The sequence below is a fragment of the Athene noctua genome, chromosome 1 (assembly GCF_965140245.1).
Source record: "Athene noctua chromosome 1, bAthNoc1.hap1.1, whole genome shotgun sequence".
Lineage (NCBI taxonomy): Eukaryota > Metazoa > Chordata > Aves > Strigiformes > Strigidae > Athene > Athene noctua.
The window spans coordinates 80825928-80849630 of record NC_134037.1 but is presented as its reverse complement, the minus strand read 5'-3'; the positions used below and the strand labels follow the sequence as shown (position 1 = coordinate 80849630).

Genomic DNA, 23703 nt, shown 5'->3' with positions numbered 1-23703 from the left:
TGCTTTGATAGTTGCATCTCCCTTACAAATTTCTTCTGTATTCTAACCTAAGATACAGCTCTCTTAAAATGATGCTGATGCCTCAAATGAGTTAAATGCAGTGTAAGAAAAAACATGTGCAGAAATGTGCCACCTAGAGGGAATTGCAGGGGGTCAGTGTTCAAAAAAGTTATAGTACTCTCTGCAAGTACTTGCATGGTCTCTTCCTAGGAAAACATTATTCTGCCTGTACCTGCTGTCAGTTGTTCTTCTATCAGCATCACTACAACATCCAGCCAAGTTTTCTCCTACCTGAGAAATTGCAAGGAGTTTGTTTGCTCCTGGATGAGCAGTGCTGGAAATGGTACTGCAGCTCTTCTTGGGCAGAAGAATCCCCTGTGACACTGCCAAAAGTCCAAAGATCTTTGCCTGAGCATGCCTTGTTGCTAACTGTAGGATGCCAACATAAAATTCCTGCAGTACTTACCCATTGTCAGGAATGACTGAGCCTTTATCTCAGTCAGACCTCAACAGTTCCTAACAGCCACGCAACCTTGGGCTCCTTGATTACTGCCTCCTTTCATTCTTCTGTCCATCCCAGGTAAAGTGACCTCAGACAGGACCTCCCTTGCTATGCTCCCAGCCTCTGTTGTGGCTCTTCTTCCCTTGGGATACATGTATTTTCCAGCTAAAGCTAAAAATACAAGGTTATCCTGAACCAAGTTCTTCTAGAGCCCTTAATAAACTAATCAACCAGGTACTCAAAAGTGGACAAGATTTCTTTCTGTTGGCTTGAACAGTGACACCAGGAGCATCGGGAGGTTGTATAGAGGTGGTAGGAGCAGATGCCATGTGGATAGTGATGGTCTCAGGCCAGCAGCACAGCAAAAGGAGTATGTAGCTGGCTTTTCTTCAACAACCAAACAAAAAAAATCCATGCTGGTATTCAGGGAAGCTAAACAGGTTATGTGAGGTCTACACCATGTGTTGTGAGGTATTTTTGAGCACTGTTTTTTTTTTTTTTTTTAAGCTTTAGCTCTGTTCTCACCCCAGCATCCCTCTGTTCTGCTCCCAGTCTCTTTCCTGTTGCCTCTCAAGAGAAAGAGTGGTGTTGCCATGAGGCTTCTTGCAGCATCTGGGAGAAGTTAAGCACTATAGCCCCTTCTCTTTAAGGCAGAAAATGCTTGCTATGTGGAAGCTTGGCTTTGCACTAATTCATATTTTATTTGAATCCTAATCTTCTGGACTGTCTAAATATTAATTTAGTTATAATATTAAAATATAATTGACTCAACCAAAGGAGCTAATGGGACATTCCTGGCTGCCAATGGGGCCTGAGCTCTGCCACTTGGTTGGACAGGACTTGCCTCTGTGGAATTTTTCAGTGTTCCTAGACCAAAATGGGCACAGGAGGAGAACAGGTTATGGGCATTCACCATTACTTAAGCTTTTCTGCATCGAACTTCCCATTTCATTTTTTATGAAAGGTGAGGCACTGGTTAATGCAAAATAATGGCTTTTAGAGTAACAATGACTCAGAACTGACTTGATCCTTTATTACAGCCATAATTTTCTATTCCAGTTTTCCCTGCAGTGTAAATAATGCCTATTGTTAATCTGCATCACTCACTGGAACTGTGTCACCTTTTCCTGGCTGGAGATCTGGCCCTTATTTTTGGTGGTGTGTGTGGTTTTTTTTTCCAACAATGCATGTCCTATATTTACCTAAGCATGTAAATATGCTAAGCTAATTTTGCAGAGTAGGAGTGCTTGAATGTTTGCATTTCTGCTTAATTTGAAGCAAGATTTTTACAGCACAAACTTCCCATTTCATTTGAGGGCTCTTAAAATTTGAAATTGGGAGAAATGTTTAAAACACATTACTGCAAACTAGCTGGCTGCCCAGATACATTTCTTGGGATTGCAGTGCAGTGCACTGGTGTGTTGTGCCAGGTCTGGTATCTGTATGCACATACATAAGAGAACCTTATGAGAAGCTGATGTGATAGATTTTTAAGCTCACTGCCAGCGCTGAGACAAGATTCATGAACACAGTGTCAGTAGCTGCTGGTGGATGTGTATTTACATGTATGCGTGCTTCTGAGCCAGCTTCTTAGTACTTCTCAGTTGTCATTCAGCTAAGGCCAGTGAAGCAATGACAGTTTGTACCTGCTGAGTATTCAGCCCTGTTTGGATCCACAGGTCAGACACATTCTTCCCTGGAAAGACAGCCATTTGTGCATTTTTGTGCAGTCCTTTACAGCACTGCTCTGAAGTGCTGCAATTTGGTGCCCTCATCTCTGTTAGAGATGCTTGTTTTCAACCAGAGACAGTTTTAGCATCTGGCAAGAGATCTCTTCAGTTTCACTACTAATCCAGTTTAAGGGGAAAAAAAAACCCAACAAACCTCACAACTCATGTAGGGCTAGGGAGGGAAATACCTCTTTGTTTTTGTAGATGGCTTACACTGCTGGTTGACATTCCAGCAATATTAACTTCATTAAGGCAGGAATGCAGCGCTGCATTCTTGCACAGGAGGGAGGATGGGGAGGATGCTGGGCTGTGCTGGGGAGGAGCAGGACCCCAGGGAGAGCTGGTACATAGGGGTATCCTCCTTTATCCTGGCTTATTCTTGGGATTGATGTGCACCTCTCAGTAGGCATGATAGTGCCCTGGAGTCCTCAGACTTGGCATCTGGGCCCTCCCAGAATCATCTCTAACCTAATCCACATGACAGAGATAAATAGAGGCTGTGGGTAGCAAATGGCTTTACTGCAGTTGAACTGTCCTGTCATCCTTTTCCCCTTTCTGTCCCAGTATCCATGTGTGATGGGATGGCTCGGGGTATATCCCTGTGCTTGCTGTTGCCATCTTTTCCTTGTGGCTGAGGAATAATGCACATATTTGTATAAACACCTCTGGGCACAGGATTGCTTCCGATCGAGAGGGGAAAACTGACCCTACAGCTTTTTACAGCTGTGCAGGTTCCCTGCCCTCTTTCCAAGATGTCAGCTAAACACTGTGGCTGGCAGAACCGATACGGGCTTTACCCAGTGCTGCTGTGCCATCAGGAGCAGCCCTAGTCCCGCTGCAGGAGCCCGTAGTGGAGCCAGTGCCCTGCCCTGGGACTGTCGAAGCCTGGAGAGAGACTGGGTGCCATACTTGGGTTATCCCACTGCTGTGTAGCTGCTTCCTAAATAAGTTTTTATTTACTTTTTAAGAAAAGCTTTACAGAGAGATGCTTATCAGCTTGGCAGCTGACAAGGTACAGAGACAAGTCCAAGAGATGGACCAAACCCATCTCTCTCACTGACTAGGACTTATATCAACATTTTCAAGGCAACATTATCTGATCTTAATGCATTTAAGAGAAGCAAGGGCTGGGGCCAGCATAGTCCCCCAGATGCCCTATCTAGCAGGCATGTGAAGCAATGGATACAAGATGCAGTCTCTGATGCCAAAACCTCTTTCTCTCCTTGTCAAATTAGCAAAGCAACTTCTGTGTTACCTTGTGTGCTACAGTATTTTAATTCCCACCACTAAAATTTTCAGAATTTCTGTACAGCACTTTCAACAATGCTATTAAATTACAGCTGTAATCAGCCCAATGCAGGGAAGACTACAGAGAAAGGGCATTGGGGATTGTTCTCTTTTTTGTATCCAATATTACTGGTATTTTTCACAAGGCTTCCTGTTAGTGTGGTGTGTGGACCAATTCTGGTTAGCACCAGGTGTGGTTTCTCTCACTTGAGCTGGGAGCTGAAGGGGGCGGTGATAGGGGGTTGTTTTGCTTGCTTGTTTTTTAGCAGATTTCAAAGGAAGTATTTGCTCTATCTGCCCCTGTAAGGAACTGGAATGCTCTGGGAGGTTGGTGGCGAGGTAGTTCACAGCCCGCTTGTATACCTACTGTTACATTGGCCTCTGCCAGTTCTTCATCTGCTGTACAGACCCAAGTGCAGGCTCTCATTTGGTTCTAAATTTCCATTGGAAAGAAATCACCTCTGTTCTCCCCTTCCCTTTTTTTTTTTTCTTGTTTGACATTAGAAAGCAAAAACCAAAGCTTGGGATCCTAGGCTGGTCTTCAGGGGCAGAAGGCTGTTCTTTTATTTTTCCTTGTGTTTTCCTTTTTTCCCCCCTTTTTTTCCTTCTCCCTTCATGACTAAGGAACAAGCTCTTCAACCTGGCACTTATGTCACCTGTCAAAACACCTCCCCGGGTAAGATCAAAGAGTAGAGGGACTGGTCAGGTGAATGTGCTCAGCTGGCCTGGCTGCTAAAGCCTGAAACACTTGTCGGGTCTTTTTTTGAGAGACTTGAGAAAATGCAGAGCAAAATCTCTCACTAGCTGAATTGTTTGGATTTGATAACTGGGAAGCAGTGTTACAAAACACTGGCTTTGAAAACAGCACAAAGCTCTTTCAATACAATGTGCTGTTTAGGCTGTCTCTAGTTCACCCTCACCTGGGTAAGTCCTGGTCTTTTGAGGTAGGCCTGGGTTTCCCTTCTTTTAATTCATCTTTTTGCTCTGTGAAAGGAGCTGGGTGTGAGCAGAAGACACCAGGCCTTCTGAGGAGGGCATCTGAGTTTGGTCTTCCTCCTTCTCACCATTTCAGAGGACCCCATTCATATGTAGAGGGTGAAACCTGTCAAATACCTGACTGTCCATTTGCTTATGCCACATTGGACTATGGTGGTACATGATAGTGGAGTAGAAGTTTGGGTAGGGCTTGCTTGTTCAATAATAATAAAAAACTTGAATCCACTAAACTGACAGTACAGTTAGCTTGGTAAGATGATGTTTCCCTTCTGTAAGTGGCTTCTTGCTTGTAAAGCAAAAATTCTGCATCTCTGGTTAAGGCGTTTGGGCAACTTTAGCTCAGAATTTCTTGCATCAAGGCGCAGCTAACTTTGCTTCTATACTGTCTGGAGTAGCACACATACTTAAGAGACTTGGTCCTTTCTCTTTTCCCTGCCCTCTCTGTTCCCTGGTCAGCTTTGTTTTAAAGTGTATTGCTTGGAAACAACTTGTATAGTCACTGAAGTATTTAATGAACATGAATTTCTAATTCTGTAACACTAAATGCTTTTTCCTCTTGTCTTTCAGATAATGAGTATGTCTTTATAGACCTGGAGCAGAAGCTTAGCAAATACTTTTCAAAGGAATGGAAGAAAGAGACAACCAAAGTAAGACAGATGTTTAATTTTGGAGGCTAATGCTTTGCTATTGGAGTACATGGTGAAAAGAAAGCTCTTAAACTCAGGTCCGTAAAAGATTTCTTGAAGATGGTCTGCAGAATGTTATTCAGTAGAAGATGCAGTGCCTTGTGCATGGCTGTACAATTCATTAAAAGAGCGAGAACAGCCCCTTACACAACTTTACCTGAGCAATGTAGCTACAGGGCTGCTGCTTACAGGAGTGGAGAGGGTCAGTTGGTCAGTCTTCCTTTTGAACTTAGCTGAGCCCATGAAGAGTCTGGAGACTTTATTGTTATCCTTAAGCAGAACAGCCTAAAATGACCCTTTGTGACTTGAACCTGATATGAGGGAGAGGGCTGGAGCAGTGACTCTTCCAGAGTGCATGCAAAAGGACAGTGGAGCAAGAGCATGGATATGTTGTTTGAGAAAAGTCTTGGTTCTCTAAGGCTAGTCAGCCCTGTCAAGGGAGAGGACAGCTGTGTGAAATAAAGACAAGCCTTATGTAATTGTTTAGGGCCAGTCATTCAGACGTGATAATGCCTGTTTGTGTGTGTCATTGTTAGAGGAGCCACAGTCTAAAACGAAGTATAGCATGCAATTACATTCAGATATCTTAATTAGCTTGTTATGACTTCTTCTACCTTCCTTAAGGGTTTTCTTTTGCAGAGTAGGCACGCTTGACATTTCTGCTACTTAGAGAAGTTTGCACATGACTAGTGAGGTTTGGGGATCTCTCTTATCCCATACTGCTTCTCCCAGACAAGTGAGGATTACTTCAAAGAGCTATCAGTTGTGTGGAGGGCTGTGTCCAGCCAGTGAGGGCTTCCTGAGGCAGGTGTTTCTGGTTACCTCAGGATGGGGTATGCCTTGTGGTTGCTTTGAGGCTGGATTCTTGCAACGCTTCTTAAGTCAGGCTAAGTGTCAAACCTCTGGTGTGAGGTGAATCAGAAAAGGCTGAATGAGTTGCCATTGGCAGTACTGACATCTGAGAGGAGTTAGGCTATCGGACTGGGTTAGCAGACAGGGATTTTATTCCTATGAAGAGGTTTCAGGTGGAAAGCACCGTCCAGCTGATAAAACAGGGTGACTATGAACAAGTTCCAGAGATAAAATGTAAATATTTGCATGATGATCAAGAAGTTGCTGTCTGCATCAGATGTGCATGGTGTGCCATGTACCTTGTCCCAGGGAGATGGGTCTGACCAGCCTTGGAACTGCCTGGGTGTGCAGTTACCTGTATGAACATTAAAGAAGTGAGTGTCAAAGTAGAAAAGATGGGAGAATGAGATAGTAAGATAAGATATTCCTTTTTTTCTATCTTTTTTTTTTTCTTTTTTCTCCTGTTTAAACAAGCCTGTAAGTCTGAAAGGTAGGCTTTAGTTAAAACAACAGAACTCTTGCTGGCTTTCTTCTAACAGCCATCTTCAGTGTGAAGCAGACATCAATGTCTCCTTTTGGTCTGTGGCTGCAGGAAGGTGTGAATAATTAAACATTAGCCCTGCCAAACAAAAGGCGAGGAGTTAATATCAGGCTGGTGCGCTTCAGCCTCGGGCAGTAAATGCTGAACGCAGCAGCGCGTGTGTCCCTGCGGGAGTGATGTGGTGTGGCTCAGCGATGGCTGGTTACTCCTAGGTGTGCCCTGGAGACGCCGCAGCCGTGCCAGGGTGACACGCTGCCAAGCCGCCTTACCTCCTGCTTTGAGGGAGGCTCTGTTAAACTTGCTGTGCTAATGCGTCTGCAGCGCTGCCAGGTGCTGAGACAGGTAACTCTGGGCCAGGCTGGGCATCCCCAGGCTACACTGGGACTCTTATACCTGCTCATCGTCCCCATCCAAAATCTTCTGCCCTCCCTTGGATGTTTGCCATTCAGCCTGTCTAAATGTTTTATGATGCCTTATTGTTGTGAGCCTCCAAGACAGTCAGATCCCCCCTAAAACCTGGCAACAGCAGAAAATGAAAAGCAGCATGGGGAGCAAGCTTGGGAGAAGAGAACATTACCAGACAGGGTAATGGGAATCTTGAATACTGAATGTTATCTAACTTGTCTTCTGTCTCTGCTCTAGGGAACAGAGAAATTCACCCCTCCTTTTGTTGCATTCTTTAGAGTACAATACTATGTAGAAAATGGAAGAGTAATAAGGTAAGTTCCCTTCTGTAGTAGTTACTGTGTTTTACATTATTTGCTGTGTTCTTAAAAGGCAAGAAAAATAATGTTTCTTCGTTAAGCTCATCTATGTGAGCTCAGAAATAAGCTTAAAAAAATCAGCTTGATTTTTTTAAGACCTTCACACACTTCCTCACCCAGCCATGAATGTTTTCCCCCTGAATCATACTCTTTTTTCCTAGGAAAATTGTGATTGCTTTTCCATCTGTGTTTAGAAAGCAGGTTGAATGACGACAGCATCAAAATGTGTTTAACACTCTTTTGCTTGCGTCTTTTGGTTGTATGCAAAGCATCAGATGAATATACCAAAAATAGCTGTTTATACTCCAGAGCACGTGCTAATAATTTTGGATCTGGCATTTGTATCTGAACAATGCTCTGTGCAGTTTAAAAATGGACTTTCGTAAACGGACAAAAGAAATTACTTCATAAGTTAGAGTTTTGCATTTGTAGTCCATTCACATGGAATATGGGCTGCACTCAAAACACTACCACCCTCACTGCAGTACAGAACAAAGGATGAGGTAGTTGAAAATGAGCAACTGACAGAGTTCATTTGTATCAGCACTTCTGGCGTGGCTGTGACCCTGGGGCAAGCCAAGCACTGGGATCATTTGGGTGGATTAAAATCTTTACCAAATTTTTGGCATTTGTTCTCGTCTTGAACAAAGTTTAGTGGTTTTTTTGTTTTTCTCTCTCCGTAAGTCTTTCATTTTGGATACAGGGGAGTCTTACTTCTGGAGTCTTTTTGGCTGTTGTTTTTTACTTAGTTTTGCTTTTGGGTACAAAGGGAGATTGCATATTGTTCTACCACCCCTGATGTACACATTCTTTAGTGCCACAAGCAGCTTCCTCTTGCACTACTAATGGGAGAGGTTTGTGGGACCATGCAGAGGTAGTTACATGGCCCCTTCAAACTACACGTGCACACACACACACACACACTTTCATGAGCAGGCTATAGTGCCCAGCACCTCATCTAGACATACATGTCAGCAGCCTGTTTCCCATGAGCTCTTGCAGCAGGGGGTGTGTGGGTTATCAATGCTACGTGATAGTTATGTCTTATCAGACTATCCCTGTTTAGCAGCTTGGGGAAGAAGACAAAAACAAGCCCAAGGCTCCTGTGTCTTTTGATCTATCTTGCAGGGAATTAGCTGTTGAAAAGTACCTTGAGCCTAAGGCAAGGTGAAATGAAAAAGCAGTGCCAGGTTTAGAGGGGAAAGGAGGACAGGTGTACAAGAAACAGGACTGGGATTCAAGGGAGTTAACTCTCCTAACTGCTACAGGTTTTCCAGAGAAACAGCAGTGCTTGATGTAGTCAGTCTCCAAAACAGGTGTGACATGATTTTTCTTTCATCTATTTTCTGCCCTAACTTCTTAGATCTCATGCTTCTTAAGACAGAAGCTACCATTTCCCATGTTTGCACAACACTTGGTGGGAAAAGACCTTGATCTTGGCTTGGTGCTCCCTACGTACACATAACTATGAGTGGTACTGGCACGCATCAGGGATGTCAAAATTTAATCCTTCCTCTCAGAAGGAAGATGTGTTTGAGGGGCCTTATCTGAGCCTGAACTTTCTTTTCTTCTTCAAGTAAATTTGCCTTTGTGTCTTGCAGTGATAAGGTGGCACGGCAGCTCTACTACTGCCATCTCAAAGAGCAAGTACTTATGTCTCGGTGCAACCACAAAGAAGAAATCTACTTCTTGCTGGCTGCCTACAGCTTACAGGCAGACTTGGGCAATTACAGGGAGAAGGTCCATACTGGCAGATATTTTGAACCTCAGGCTTATTTCCCACAATGGGTAAGTTTTGGGGGATCTTTCTGACACAGATTGTGCACGCAGCAGGAGCTATATCAAGGTGATATCTAACTGCAGCCATGCAACTTCCCCAACTCCAACTGCAGTCATCAGGCAGAGTGGTAGAGAGCATCACCTTGAATTTCCCTCAGGACCTATCTCTTTCCACCAGATGTAGGTGCCCATTCCTCCTGAGCTCACTCATCAGTGAGGTGGGTGGTGTGTACCCTTCTTTGGTAAGGGAATGTGTTGGTATTGAATTAATAATGCCAACAGTGCAGCTGTTTTTAAGTATTCTATGGCTTAAAAGGTTGTGTGTTTGCAGTTGTACATCAGCAAGATCTAGACAACCTAAGCTCTACAGAAAACCTCAGGGCCGCAAAGCCAAGTCATTGCCCTTTGTTCCTATTTCTGTCATGCTTACCTCTGGGATGGATAGACCCAAACCCTAAGGGGTAGTACTGCTGTGCAGTGCCTCTGGTGCTTGCTTTGTCATTAATCTCTGGCTCAACTGCAGTAAGAGAAAAGGGAAGGGCCTGGAAATGGGTTTGCATGTTTGTTTATAAGCCTGTGCATATCAGCTTGTGCCCTTCAATACTTACAAACAGCTTAGCCAAAAGTTGGTTTAGTTGTCAAATGAAGGCAAATTAGCTAAGACCGACAGAGCTGGTTACCTGCAGAGTTCTCCTCTTGTAGTGAAATGTCAAGAAAACTATTGATAAACACTTCATTGTCCATGAAAATATAAAGGGAAGCTAGCTTTGCCACAGACACATCACTGTAACTGATATCTGCTGAAGCAGGATGTTCCCTGGGACCTGGACAGAACCTCCTCTGCAACCTGATTTAGTTCTGGAGCCCCCTTCTCTGCTGTGACAGTGGATTTTAGCCCAGCCCGCACCTTGGGGTAGCTGTTCAAAAGCTCATTTGCCTCTGGTAGTTAGCTGCTTGTCCCCAGGTGAGTTTCATCCTCTGAAAGGTGGCACTGTCCACTGCTTTGGGGAGAAGCTTCAGAGCACTGACAGGGGGAGCACTGAGGAGGCAAGGCTGGTAGTGTTTCCTTTACACACGAGTCCCAGCCTGTTTGCCTTGCTGCGCAGAAATGTGCCTTTCTCCCAGACAACAGGCCTTCATCCCGTGCTGTTCCTTGCTACGGAGTGCCTGGCAGGGGGTGGCTAATGAAGGGCTGGAAAAGGTTGGTCTTATGTGTGCCATTTCTGGGGCAGTTAAAAGTCTTATCAGAAACTATTGCTCATCTGGCAAACATTGCAAAAGCCAAGGCAAAGCCTGGCTCACCTGTGCTGAGCCACAACCCCAAGCAAGTATGTGGGTAATTTATTACATCATTACAAAGAGCAAAATCTGGCATGCATGAGGACGCTTCTCTCCCTGCCCCCGGGCTCCCATGAGGAGAGACTAAGTGATCTCCTCCTCCAACGCAGTCTCTTCCTCCAACACGTGCTGTGCTAGATCATTTGGCTGAGGGCTGCCCCAAGCGTCCTGCTACGGAGGAGAGGTGGTGCTGCCCTGGGGTGATCAACTCGGCTTTGAACTGTGGAGCTGGCCTGTCTCTTTCTGCTGACATTGCACAGTTGATGGCATCGATGTCCTTTGCTGAGCCCCGCCTTTCTCCTGGGAGGGCAACTGATCTGGCAAGGCATGCAGAGGTGTTACCAAACAGAGTAAACAAGGGCCTCAATATAAAATGGAAGTGGGAACTGGGTCATGATGGGGTCTGGTTGTTTTGAGCCAGGGCAGGTTGTTCATGGCAGGATGTTCTCCAGTACCTGGTGGGATCTAATTTCAAATGCTTCTAATGGTGGGAGATTTTGTGAAGTGAATTCAGCCAACACCCCTATTCCCTGTCATTGCCACTCGCAGCCTGGAAGGGGCCAGTCTGGCACCAGAGGGGGCCAGTCTGCTTTATATGAAGAGGGCATGTGGGCAAGCATGGGAACTGGGCACTTGTAGGGCAAGAGCAAAAGGCCTAGTGTGGGTTTTTCTACTGCTTAGCGAAGCCACGTGCCTGTCAACCACTCCTGACAGATAAAAAAATACCTTGAGATAGTGCTATCCTTTGAGATAGTGTTATCCTTTGAGGATGGAAATGCTAAATAAGCCTCATGTGCAGTTTCTGGTCTTAAAAGGACCACCTAGCATTTCTGCAGTGTTTGGAGATGTTGCTGTTGATTGTGTTGGCATGCAGAGCAGTAATTGTTATCTGCCCATAAGCATTTATAGATGCCAAGAGTTAGGAAAACTTAATTCCAGTACTTAAAAATGAAAAGAGCTGACACAGCCTCTCTAGTCTTGGTCTGTTATGATTTTGCCATCTGGGATCTGTTTGGAGACATCGGTATCATCTGGGCTGCTTTAAATGCCAATCCTCGAGGGATGTGGAGGTGAATGTGGACTAACATCTTGAGGGACCATATGAACCTCCTCCACCTCCAGTCTCTGCTTTGCTGTTGATCGCAGCCACCTCCCATGGGGATTGCTGAAGAGTTGCTGACCTGTTTGTTTTCCTTGTGGTTTAGATAATTGCAAAGAGGGGGAGCGACTACATCTTGAAACATGCCCCAGAGATGCACCAAGAACAGCAAGGGTTGAGTGCTAAGGAAGCAGTGCTGAAGTTCATTAAGGAGTCCTGCCTGCTGGAGGATGTGCCCGTCCACTTCTACAGGCTGCAGAAGGTTAAACTAAGAGCTGCTTATTTTGAACTTCTCTCCAATCATTAATTGGGTGTTCCATTGCTTTTTTCACTTTCTGTTTATTTGAGGGATGATTGCCTCTGATTCAGATAGGCCAAGCAAGTTTAAAATGTTCATCCAATGAGGCCTGTCCCCACAAACAAATCTGTTGCCAATATACAGGTATAGGTGGAAGCGAGTTTTGTTCCTCAGCCAAGAAGCTGGCCACAGGCATGGCAAAACTTAATTTGTGTCCCCGCCTGTCAATAGACTCACACCAGGGAAATCTCTGAGAAGCCTTTTTTTTGTTGCAGTCCAGAAGCTACATTGACATTGACCTACTTCATTCTCAGCAAAAAAAATATTTAGCAAGACAAAAGAAAAAAAAATTGTTAGCAAGACATTCTGGCTTACACATTAAAATGGTGATGAGGTCAGCCAGCTTTCACACAAATGCCATGTAATAACTGAAGGTGACACTGAGTCATCCTGACTTTCTTATTCCCCTCCCACTCCAACCCTGTCAGAACAGTTGGCGTTTTTTCAGCTGTATGTCAGTTTTTGGATTCTTGGATTGTTGCTTGTCCCTGACTCCTTACCTAAGCCTTCTTAAATAGAAGATGCTTTATTTTCACATGCTAAGGTAGTTCAGGTCTAGAAATAGGACTAAAGAGAAGCTTTCTGTTTCAGTTAGGTGAGTGAAACCTGTCTGTGCAATTAGAAATGGCTAGGACATTTTCCAAACAGAGATACTCCACTTTGTCAGACTCATAATTAAACTTCTTCGTTGTTTGTGCTCAGTAGGAATTATGTCTGGGAGGTATCTTTGTCCTTTGACGATGGAGAAACATGCATTTTCTGGAGGAAATAAGTTCCTGTTTGATCTGTGGTCCAGGCTTAGTTTCAGTTCCTTGCAAACCATAGATGCTCCCCCTACCTCTCCTCTGTCCTCTCTGTTTTGATTCTAATGTTTTTAATGATGCAGTCATAAGGGAGTTGGTTACACTTGAATGTGTATGTAAGAAATCCATCTGGCAGGACATGATACAATTTATATCTGAAAGCACCAGGACTGTGAAATTGGTTGCTCTTAATATCCAAATTCCTGTCTGACTTGAACTTAAATTTTATGCATTACTAACTGCTCCATAGGTGTTTGATACACAATGTACTCTTCTTCCTGCCATGTGACACAGTTATCTCGTGATCTTCCTTCTAGGTGACACCTGGGTCACAAAGCTCACAATTGAGTGCACAGAGGTGCCTGGTGAAAGTGTCTGTGCGCTAGCTGCTCTGAGATTTGAAAAGCAGTCACTTTTGTCCTACACCCTCCTCATGGTTGCTACTGAGGTTGGGAACTCTGAAAGAAAACACAACACTGAGCCCCATATCTCTCCTCCAAACCAGTACTGATTTATGAAGCTCTTTGCCCCTAGGAGGCAGAAAGCATTTCTTAGTGACTTTGAATGGGAGACCTGGATGGTACCAGGGGCAAAGGGTGAAGTAATGTGATGGCATAAAGCTTGCATCTTGACAAGTCAGATGAAGGGAGAAAGTTTTGATGTAAAGTGTGAGCTCTGTAAGCCCATACTTTTTTACCCCAAAATTTTCTTCCTCTCAGCGAGAAAAGTACGTATTCTCTTCCCTAACTCTGCCATGCGAGGAAAGACTGAAAGAACTAGTTTATGATATTTTTTTTGGTCTTCAAGCAAAGGAATGTCACTAGAGACCAAGTATGTCATATCAAGATACAGCATGAGGAAAAACAAGGCAATATTCCAACCAAGCTGCAAACATTTAAAATCACCTGCTCTCAACACTGAGATCAAAATGTTAGAAGGAAAGTCCCTGTAACTCTGGGCATTGATGAGCTTCCTCCTGGCCAAAAGACACCTAAGGTCCAGCAGGTTCCTGGATGGGAACAGCAGTGCCATGACAAGGAGGAGGAGATGGTTGTCCTTTCTGTTTCGGGCTTTCCGTCACCAAAAGCAAGAGTTCATGGGGACAGCAGAGACTTTGTGTGGCAGTATGAGAGGTTACGAGGTACCTCTGAGAGCAGTAATTGTCCATGCCCTCGAATCACTTAAAGATAGAGGATTCCCTGTCCAGGGCAGCTGGGGCATTTGCTGGTGAAATGCTTGAGTTGCGTAGCATGAGGGGATTTTAGGTGTAGATATTTCAGGGGTCAACAAGGCAAGGTGCACTTTACAAACACAGTAAAAACCAAATGAGCTGATGGCATCTGCCTGATGAGCAGTCCTGCTACCTCTCCTGCAGTAGGTGCCAGAACAAGAGTGTGGTCTTTGTAGATTAACCTTTGACTCCAAGCTCTTCTGTTCTTTTAGGATAAGAAGGAGGATCGCCCGACAGTTATCCTGGGCCTGACCCTGAGAGGAATGCACATCTATCAGGTAACAGACTGCTGTGAAAGCCTTCTGGTGTAGCATTAACTCTGCCCAGCTCCCCTGTCCTCCCCCCACCCCACCAGCTCCTCTGCCTCCCCTGCGAGCGCCAGGTTCCACATATCTCAAATTCTTGGTTGTTTGCAAATTCTTTGCACATCACTGACTCCACCCTGTACCTGCCAGTCCCTGTGTCACTCCGAGTTTGATGTGTTGCAGGAGGTGAATCACGTTCGCCAGCTCCTCTACGACTTTCCCTGGTCGCACATTGGGAAGCTGGCGTTTCTGGTGAGTGTGACGGAACAGAGGCCATCTGGCAACAGGCTGTCAGCCTGAGACCTGGCAAAGGTGTTGGCCTGCCTGCACTGCCATGAGAAGTCCTGTCACTCATACACCCAGGCTGCAGCTATCTCTGGTAGCTGTGTGGCCGAAAACTTGCTAATTTTGCTGGCATCTCTCCTCTTTATGCAGGGGAAAAAATTTGAGATTCAGCCAGATGGTTTGCCTTCCGCACGGAAACTGGTTTACTACACGGGTTGCCCCTTCAGGTCACGGCACTTGCTGCAGCTCCTCAGCAACAGTCACCGGCTCTTTCTGAATATCCAGCCAGTGTTGAAGCAGATCCGAAAACTGGAGGAGGCTGAAGGTATGTGATGGAAGAGCAGGTGACTTTGGTAAGGGGAAGAATATAGCATGTTAGGTTCTGCTGTTACATCACCGTGGCTGCTTTTTATCTAATTAATGGTGCTTCTGCTTTATCAGGAAGCCGCTGAGAGAAAGAGGTGTTAGATATGCTTCAAGTTCATTACAGAGAAGTGCTTATGGCTCCCACATTGCTAGACTGTGGTCAAGAAGGTGTGTGTGAGACCAGTAGAGGGGGAATACCTCCCTTTAAGAGAAGATCCTTGCTCTCTGTGCTTTCAATTTGTGCACATATGACACATGCTTCTGAGTGGAAGTAATTTTGAATAAAAAGCTTTCCATTAGGACAAGATCTTCTTATGTTCAAGTGGCAGTACAAGTTGTGATCCTGTGTTTTTTTAGTGGCCTTTACTAAACACTACACACAATTTGGTCTTTGGTGTTAGAGAGTTAAGAGCTAGGAGTTGAAGCTGCCAGAAACTGCCTGAGAGCAGATCAGGACTCCCAGAATTTGTCTGTTCTGATAGGGTCCCCTCTTCATAGGAACAGTGGTTTGAACTCTTGACAGTCCCTGGTATCCTTCCAGGCAAATTTCAGTTATTCCGTCACCTCTCAGCTTACCCCCTTCCTTTTTTCCAGTTCTGCAAGCTGTGTCTCCTACAACTTCTCAGCCTACCTCTCCCCGGTGACTGTTTTTAATGCATTGCATAGGTCTTCTTTTCAGAGGAGTGTCCCCTTCTCTCTAGCCTTCTCCTGAATTCTTTTTTTCCCCTACTTCTTTCCTGACTGCTATTCCCCTCATTCTCCATTCACACTTTGTCTTCTCTGGTGTTTGTAAGCCTTGTGTCCTTACCTTCAAGGTCAGTAGAAGTGAGCCAACAGTAATTGTTCTCCTGTCTGAGGATGTAGGCTGACTCCTTCCAGGGAGAAGTCAGGAAGAAACTTGTTTCTGGTTATTGCCCATCTCAACTAACTCTAGGGAGCTTACATCCATCTCTGAAGTGATCATCGCTGGTTGCATGGAATCGGTCTACAGGGGAAGGCGGCCCTTGGTCTCATCTAGCTTGGTTACTTCTGTCTTTCCCTTGAGTGGGGTTATAGAAGTGGCCTTGAGCAGTGTGGGTGCAACCAGTGGCATCTGCCAGTCACCTGTAGAAAGACTCATTAATCAGGTGCGTGTGGGCAAAAGGCCCTTTGTTGTTTTATGTCTACTAGTGTCTTGTGGATTTCTTGACCACCCTCAGCACACCCCTCTTTAGATAACAGATACAAGCTGCGAGAGAAATAATTAATAAGTCATCCATAAATGCCAGTCATAGGGATCATGTTCTTAGCTGTCTCCACATGTTGGTTGAAAGAACACATGTGTTCTTTCAAGAAACAGTCAGTGCACTGTTTTTAAAGACTAAGCACTTGGGTTAGCTAAGCAATACCTTTGGGTTTTTTCACCTTCATTCTGGAAGCTACTATTTTCTGTATCATAACTGCCTCTACCTGCCTGTTCTAATTCAAGACATGCTGGATTTTACTTCAAGTATGACTGACTAATTCTTTTACCACCAGCTGGGCATCCCATTATCTGTTGAGCAAAGTACAAAACCGTCCCTGTATTTGTTCAGTAGCTGCAGCAGTTGTTTCTTAACTGTTGGGTTGTGCCAGTCCCAGAACTTACTGGTTATTTTTGCTGTCATTCTTTCAGTCTTGCTTAAAGTTCCCTCTGGTTTCTCTCATCTTTCCTCCTCAGAGAAGAAGCGGTACCGGGAGTCCTATATCAGTGACACACTAGACATGGACCTGGACCCGTGCGATAAGAACTCACGGGGCAGTGGGAGCAGCGGGGGCAGCCGGAGGGATAACCGTCTCTCGCGCCAGTCCACGGGGAGTCACGGCAGCTCTCACACATCAGGCATCGAGGCTGACTCCAGGCACCGGGTGTCGGTGGAAATGTCAGTGGATGAGCCCTTCAGCATTGACCGGGTGCATAGGAAAGAGAAATCCTGCAGCTCGACTATCAGCTACGGTAGCTCTGGCATTGACAGTGGCAGCAAAGAGCGGGCTGAAGACGACTCTCAGGATGATGGTAAAGAATTTGGAGACGCAGAGCAATTTCTAAGCCCTCTTGCCTTCTCCTGCAGGAGAATGGGGGGAGTGAGAGAATGTGAAGCAGCTTGGAGCAGAAGTGTAATGCTAACCCTACTCCTGCTGCTCTCTTCCTCCTAGAGCTTGAGCTGGCAGTAGATGAGCCAGAGGAGGTGCCTGTAGATGAGCCTTTAGCTGGAGACCAGTTAGAGGAGGCCACTGTGGGAGAACCTGTTGAATCTCTTCCTCTAGATGCTGCTAGCTGCCAAGGTGAGATGGCTTTCTGCTACTGCTCAGTGCTTTTCTTTAGGCTCTAGTAACAGGCATAATCTGAGGCGTCTAAGAAAGCTGTATCTTATTCCAAACAACAGCCAGTGCTACTTACTGCCCTACTGCAACAGGATTTAAAGTCAGCTCACCTAGAGGTTAAAGGCCAGCACCCTATATTGTACAGTGCTACTCTCCTCTGTGCTCCTCAAGGTCTCCCTTCTCTGAATTTGCCAGGTTTATACTTGGTTAGTGACAAAAAGATAACTGAGCTAAGCCTTCTGTAGTGAAGGAATTTACTTTAAAATCTTGTATGCCACAAAATAGCCAAGGGGTTCAACCACAGATTAATGGGCTAATCGCAGGAATTAATAGGTAGTTTTGTGGCTTGTGATACAGGGAGTGTTAAACAATGGGGTCACGCAGGAGCTGTCTGGCCTCAAGACATACAACCTTTATAGCAAAGCAAGATGGGTGAATATGGGACAAGTTGGTGAGAAGCTGTTTCCTTAAGAGTTTTTAAACATTGATCCTTAGGGATAAAAAGGAATACTTGTGAGCAAAACACCCAGAGCATTGAGGGTGCTGACTGATGTATATTTATAGGAAAGCACTGCTTGAATGTGGCCTGTGAGAACAACTTCCCTTTTCTGCAGCCCACAAAACCTCAAACCTGCAATGCTTTTCACTTCCTCCTTCTCCTTTGCAGCTATAAATCAGGAATCGCTGTCTGTGGTGCAAGTCACGCTAATAAAAATGAGAGGCCAAAGTGTGGAATCCCTTCACCAGGTAAGGGGGGGTGCTCAGCAGGAGGGTCTGTGTGTGGGCATTTAACCAAGGTCTAGTGTAACGAGACAGCTGTAAATCAGGTGAACTTGATTGGTCTGGATTAGACCGATTTTAAATGGTGTAACCAAAACCAGCTGTTGGCCAGCTACTGCTACCAGGAATAGGATGAGAGCAGTGTTTGGGTCCAGAGTAGTATAGAGAGGTTTGGAATGATCGGCGGAGAAATCCTGCAAGCCAGCTATCATCTGCCTTAGGCTTCCAGACAGGAAATGGAAAATAAACCACTTCCAAATTTTCAGTGCAATGTAAAGCTAAGACCATCCATGCAGTCTGAATGTGGGTTGCAAACTTGATCATCTTCCTGCTGCTGAAGCCAGAAGGAGTTCACATCAGAGCAAAACCAGATGCTCAAGCTCTAATTACTATCATTTGTGTGATTATACTATGTGTGTGCTGAAGTCTTTGTTGTCAAGATTTTCTTTTCATCAAACCCTTGAGAAAAGACAACTATATATGGTAAAATATGTCGTATCATAAGTTGTGCTTGGAAGAAACTTATTAAAATGTCTTTTTAAGGCCAAACTATTTCTTTTTAAAGTATAGCTGTACCCACTGGGGTAGCAACGTTGTGTATTTAAAAAAAACCCCGAACACACAAGCCTCCACCATTCCTTCCCTCTCTGAATCCAAATTAGCCTTATCTGCTAAAAGAATTTTTAAAATCTGTTCATCATTTTCCCCTTTACATGCTGAACTTTTCTGAACAAGGACTTCTGAACAAGGACTTTTTTTGTCTTTTCATGCTTCTTCCTGGACCCAGTCAAAAGTGCTAAGAAATCTTCACTTATAAGCAAAATAGTCAATAAAGTACTATAGGAAATGTGAATAAAATCTTCATTATTTTTTCCAAAGGTGAAAATCATGCAGTACAGATCATAATGAACTTATTCCTGTATTTGGGTGGAATGACTTAGGTGGGCATGCAAAGCAGGGAGTGGGCATCTTGCTTAATGTTTTTAATGTTAATGCTTTTACCAACACTTGTTTATGCTATTAATTGATCAAGAGGCATCTGTTTTATAAGAATGCTTCTGATCAACACAGGACTGTTTAAGCAGTTTCAAAGACCTGGCTGCCACTTCTATGCATCAAATATTTGGGGCATCTTTTAAAAAAACCAACCACCAAACCTTCCTTTACAAGGCCGTGTAATGAAACACTGCAGGTCTGAGTTTCTTTAGCATTGACCGTACCATACAGTGTGTGCCTGTCTCTGGGAGTGCAGCTGAACCAGCACAGGGGGAAGTGGGAAAGTGATACTGGGAGGAAGTTTTTTGTGTTGCCAACAGAAATATCTTGGTTTAAAAGTGATATTCTGGAAATCAGCCTTCATGTTACCATTTAAAAGCTGATTATGAAGAGACAGAGCGAGAAAGAACAGGTGAGAAAGTTGGAAATTTCTTGAATGGTCAGTAATTCCTCCACAGAGGCCGAGTCACTACAGCTTGTGTAGCAAGTCACTTGTGTAGCAAGATGCTGCCTCTGGGAATTACTGCTGGTTTGTCGCTCCTGGTTTTTTCATTGCTGAACAATGTTATGCAGATAAAACTGTATGCTGCCCTTAGTGAATTTTGGACACCGTAACCCATTAGTTTGCATGGTTGCCTTCTGAACCTTCCTTTCAGCTCATTAGACTTTCACTAACTCAGTGTGTTCCAGCAGTTGGGTAATTTTTTGTTACGTGCACTTTGCCTATTTGAGGATGACTGCACAGATCTGCCAAGAAGTGTCAGGTCATTCAGGTGTCAATACCTGTCAAGTTTTTCATCCATTGTACTGGACACTGAGGACACAATGCAGACAGATCAGGATCTGGCTCAGTATGGCAGGGCAGCTTAATGCACTTCTGATTTCTTAATGGTTCACAGCTTCTTCATTAAGCCAGCATCCTTCAGAAGGCTGGTAGGGTTGTTTTGAAGGAGTGAAGAACAGTTTTGGAAAACTTGTAGCAAGCATAGCTAGCGTCCTTAGGCTGTGTCTGAGCTCATTGTTTTTATTCGTGTTTGTCTTCCTGAACTGGCAGGTCAGATCGCCCAAAAGCAGGAGCTGCACAGAGAAGCACAGCCAGAGTTTGGATGACATCCGCCTTTACAAGCACCGGCACCCACCACTAAGTGCGACGCTCTCTTCAGACACGTCCCACAGCTACACATTTGGGTGCAGCCTGGAGGATAAGCTGTCTGTCTATGGCTGCATTTATTCCACAGCGGACTGCAAAACCAAGTCTGCCCTTTATGGGAAGCGATCCATGAACTGCCTCTCCTTGGATCTTCTGGGAGAGGACCAGCTCCCAGAGGAGTTTGTGGTGTAATGAGATTGGAGCTCTTCCATACCAGGAAACAGCTCATCATGGAAATATATACCTCATTAACACATGTGATGTCACTCTGGTTCTTGCAGGAGATTATGAGCAGGTTTGTTATTCAGCTCCATAATAAGTAAGTGGCATCACTTCTGCAGACCAGACTACAGGGCAAATCAACTGGAGTGTAGCACTTAAAGTTGGCATTTGAAGTGTCTGAGCAGAAAATGAAAGTGGCCTGCACCATTAGCAGTGACACAACCAACGTAAAAACCAAAAGCAGTGGACCAAAATTGATGCTGAGCTAGTAAAGCAAACACTGTGACTAAATAGATTTATCAGAAACAAATTTGAAGTCTGTGTCAGTTTATCTTCCTGCCTTTCTCTTGTGGTCCATTTATGTTAATGCTAGTGTATAGATAGTTTGCTTGTCTTGAGTTTGTGCTGCTGCAACACTGCCAACAGCTGTCAGGCCAGGATGTACTCTAAGCACATTTAGAGGGCTGTGTGTGGAAATGTCTAGTCTGTTCCTGTTGTAATGAACACAAGTTGCCTGTTTCCTTTACTGGGAGCAAGACCTGCTCTCCCAGGAGTTTTTATCTTTTTTTTTTTTTTTGGTGTGTTATTTTTTGTAAGCATCCAGCCAAATAGAATGTGCGTTCTTTTTTTATTTAATGCAACAAACAGAACTTTCTCTCAGCTGTCTACTACTGCCATGATGCAGATTGGTAAATAAATGCTTATATCCTTGGGGAGATGGGAGAGGGGATAAAACTAATGACTTGTCTGCTGCTGAGAGTACAGAAGACAAGAGTGTTAATTGACTGGCTCTTGAAGACAGGAGTGTGACTGGAGAATGTGTCCAGGCATGATCACCCCTTTTGAATCATACTTTTATGTTGTTCTTCTTTGGTTTTAATAAATCTGTTCCTTAGAAATTTTTCCTCTGCTTAGGAGGCAAGTATGGACTGGACAAAGTCGCTTTGGAAGGACAGACAGAGTGACTGTCCAACTTAGTCATGGACGGGTCATGCAAATGTGAGTGTGTGGTGCTGCAGGGCTGGTGATGGTGGAAGTGTAGGGTATTCTGTGTGCCAAACCAAGGGTACTTGTTTTGTGAATTTGAGAGGTGGAGCTGTGCTGGCTCTTGCTAGGAAACTAATGATAATTATGCTGTTTGATTCAAGCATTTGGTGTGGAAAACATCCTGCTACCTTGTTACATCTAAATAAATGTGCGTTTGATTTCCTTCCCTGTCTTTCCCCAGTACCTCCTCCCCTCATCAATTCCCAGCGTTTGGGAAGCTTGTACTAACAGGCATGTGTAGCCTGTGCCATGTGCCCAGCTTTTGACAGCCTTGCAGGTGGAAGCTACTAATTTTTTGACGAACGGTGGAAGCAGACTGACGCTGTTCTGCTGGTTGAGGAAGTGTGTGTTGTGCAGTGTTGATCACTCAAAAGCTTAAGATAGCCAAATTCAGGAAAGGAAAGAAGCCAGACCATGAGGAGGGTTTGAGCTGCTGCTTTGACGGTGGGCTTGCAGGCTTTGTAGTTGTCTGGTAAACGGCATTCCCATAAACTGTTAAAATAGCAAATCTGTGAAGTGTCTCATCTCATTATTTCTATGCAGGTGAGCGTGCTGTTGATGCACCTGCATGCTGTGTCTCTGCATTTACTGAAGTGGCGTCAGTGGCTGTACGTCCTCTGAGATGAATCCAACACCAAGCCCTCACTGTGTGTTTGAGGAATGAATGATGGGCACAGGCCCACTGTAGCCATGACTTAATTGACTGTGCCCTCTTTGATCACACTGTACTTTCTTTTTATAATGAACAGTTAGGAGCTGTGTGTTTGCCATAGCCTCTCTTCCTTTTCTTCTAAGCAAAGCCAAAATGCCTTTGCGGAGTACTTGAGGCACGGTCACTGCATCCAAAATAAACGCTCCTGAATGGATCTAAATGGGTAAACAACATTGGCTGTTCGTGAACAGTCCAGTCAAGCCTCCTGCTGTTGGTCTTTCCCTGTTGCCTGGGCTCTGTTTGGCCATAAGCTGTGGGAGACGGACATGGCCAGAAGGCCAGTGGCCGGGCTGCAGGGAGCAGCCTTGTTCTTGCATCCACCATGAAGCTGGAGGGGTTGCTCTTACTGCAGCAATGTCCATCTGTCCATGGAAAAGGTTGGAGGGCTCTGGAGCAACAGCCCTGCTAAACTGTTGCTCTCCCACCTGTGCAGATGTATAGTTACTCATGGCTCTGGCAGTGGTTGTTAACAGGAAAAAACCCTCAAAATTCAGTGGGTATAGTTGTTTGGAAAAGTGTCATAACACGTGTGCACCACACACTCGCATTCATGCACACTTGTCTCAGACAATCCTATTCATACCTGCTTCAGCCTGATCACCTTGCTGAAGTGTTTCTTGCCACCAAGCAGCTTGGTATTTTCTTTTTGCAGTTACCAAGCTTTCAATCGATTTTATGAAATGCTGTAATCCTGCTGTTGCTGGTTATAAAATACACCAATGCTTGAAAACAGTGTCATTGGCTCTTGCATGAGCATCCACTGCCTTGTGTATGTACATGGGGGCTTCTTGTATTTATTCATGGCTGGTGGGGAAGGCAAACTCTCCAAGTCTGACTTTCTTCTCTCAGTGGTCTATGCAGCTCCCTCCAGTAGTATAAGTTGCATATGCATATGAAGGGGAGACTGGACACTTCTGTATATAGACTGAGAATGAATTAATATCTTATAAGCACTGTGAATATCTATTATGCAAGTTTTTGTATTCATATGAAAAAAACTGTTCCTGGTAGTAATAGATTTATTTTTTGTCTTCAGATTTAGAAGGTATCTTACTATTTTTGGTTTTGATTAGTTTGGTAGAGGGAAATGTGTAGGCATTTATCAGCTGATGTTAGAAAGTAACTGCCAATATTTGTACATACTTGTAAAATACTCATGGTATAATCACTCTATTTTAATGGTAAAAGTTTCTCCTTTCCATGAAAGGAATTTCTTGTTTAAAAAATATAAATAATTATATGTACACTTGCAATAAAGTATGGATAGAAAAAGGTAATCGTGTATATTTTTTTTTTACCTCCAAGAGGTACATCTTCCCACAGTGACATCTTGCATTTGAGATAAGTAGGTTGTAGAAAAGAATTTGCTGCCAGATTCTAATCCATAAGAGCTTGGCTTGTGATGGCAAACCCAGAGGCACTATAGTCACTGGAACAACTCCTTTTCCTCCCTGCCACTCTCAGTAGCACAATACCAAAGGGGCCTCTGTCAGGCATCGAGGACCCAGTTGAGCAGGTTGGAGTCAGAGGA

At 44.5% G+C, this 23703-nt stretch overlaps 1 protein-coding gene across 3 annotated transcripts in view; it reads left to right on the top strand.

Annotated features, from left to right (window-relative positions):
* Positions 1-23440, top strand: part of FRMD1 (FERM domain containing 1) — a 43597-nt gene extending 20157 nt beyond the window's left edge. Inside the window, exons 4-14 of one of the 3 annotated variants that reach the window (XM_074896681.1) lie at positions 5083-5162; positions 7237-7313; positions 8960-9146; positions 11681-11836; positions 14179-14244; positions 14455-14523; positions 14707-14881; positions 16622-16957; positions 17098-17226; positions 17933-18012; positions 20096-23440. In XM_074896681.1, the coding sequence (XP_074752782.1) occupies positions 5083-5162; positions 7237-7313; positions 8960-9146; positions 11681-11836; positions 14179-14244; positions 14455-14523; positions 14707-14881; positions 16622-16957; positions 17098-17226; positions 17933-18012; positions 20096-20383 (1643 nt within the window). In that variant the 3' untranslated portion in view covers positions 20384-23440. The remainder of the gene's footprint in view (positions 1-5082; positions 5163-7236; positions 7314-8959; positions 9147-11680; positions 11837-14178; positions 14245-14454; positions 14524-14706; positions 14882-16621; positions 16958-17097; positions 17227-17932; positions 18013-20095) is intronic. The other 2 variants (XM_074896683.1, XM_074896684.1) reach the window with 2 other exon arrangements.
* Positions 23441-23703: the final 263 nt, after the last annotated feature.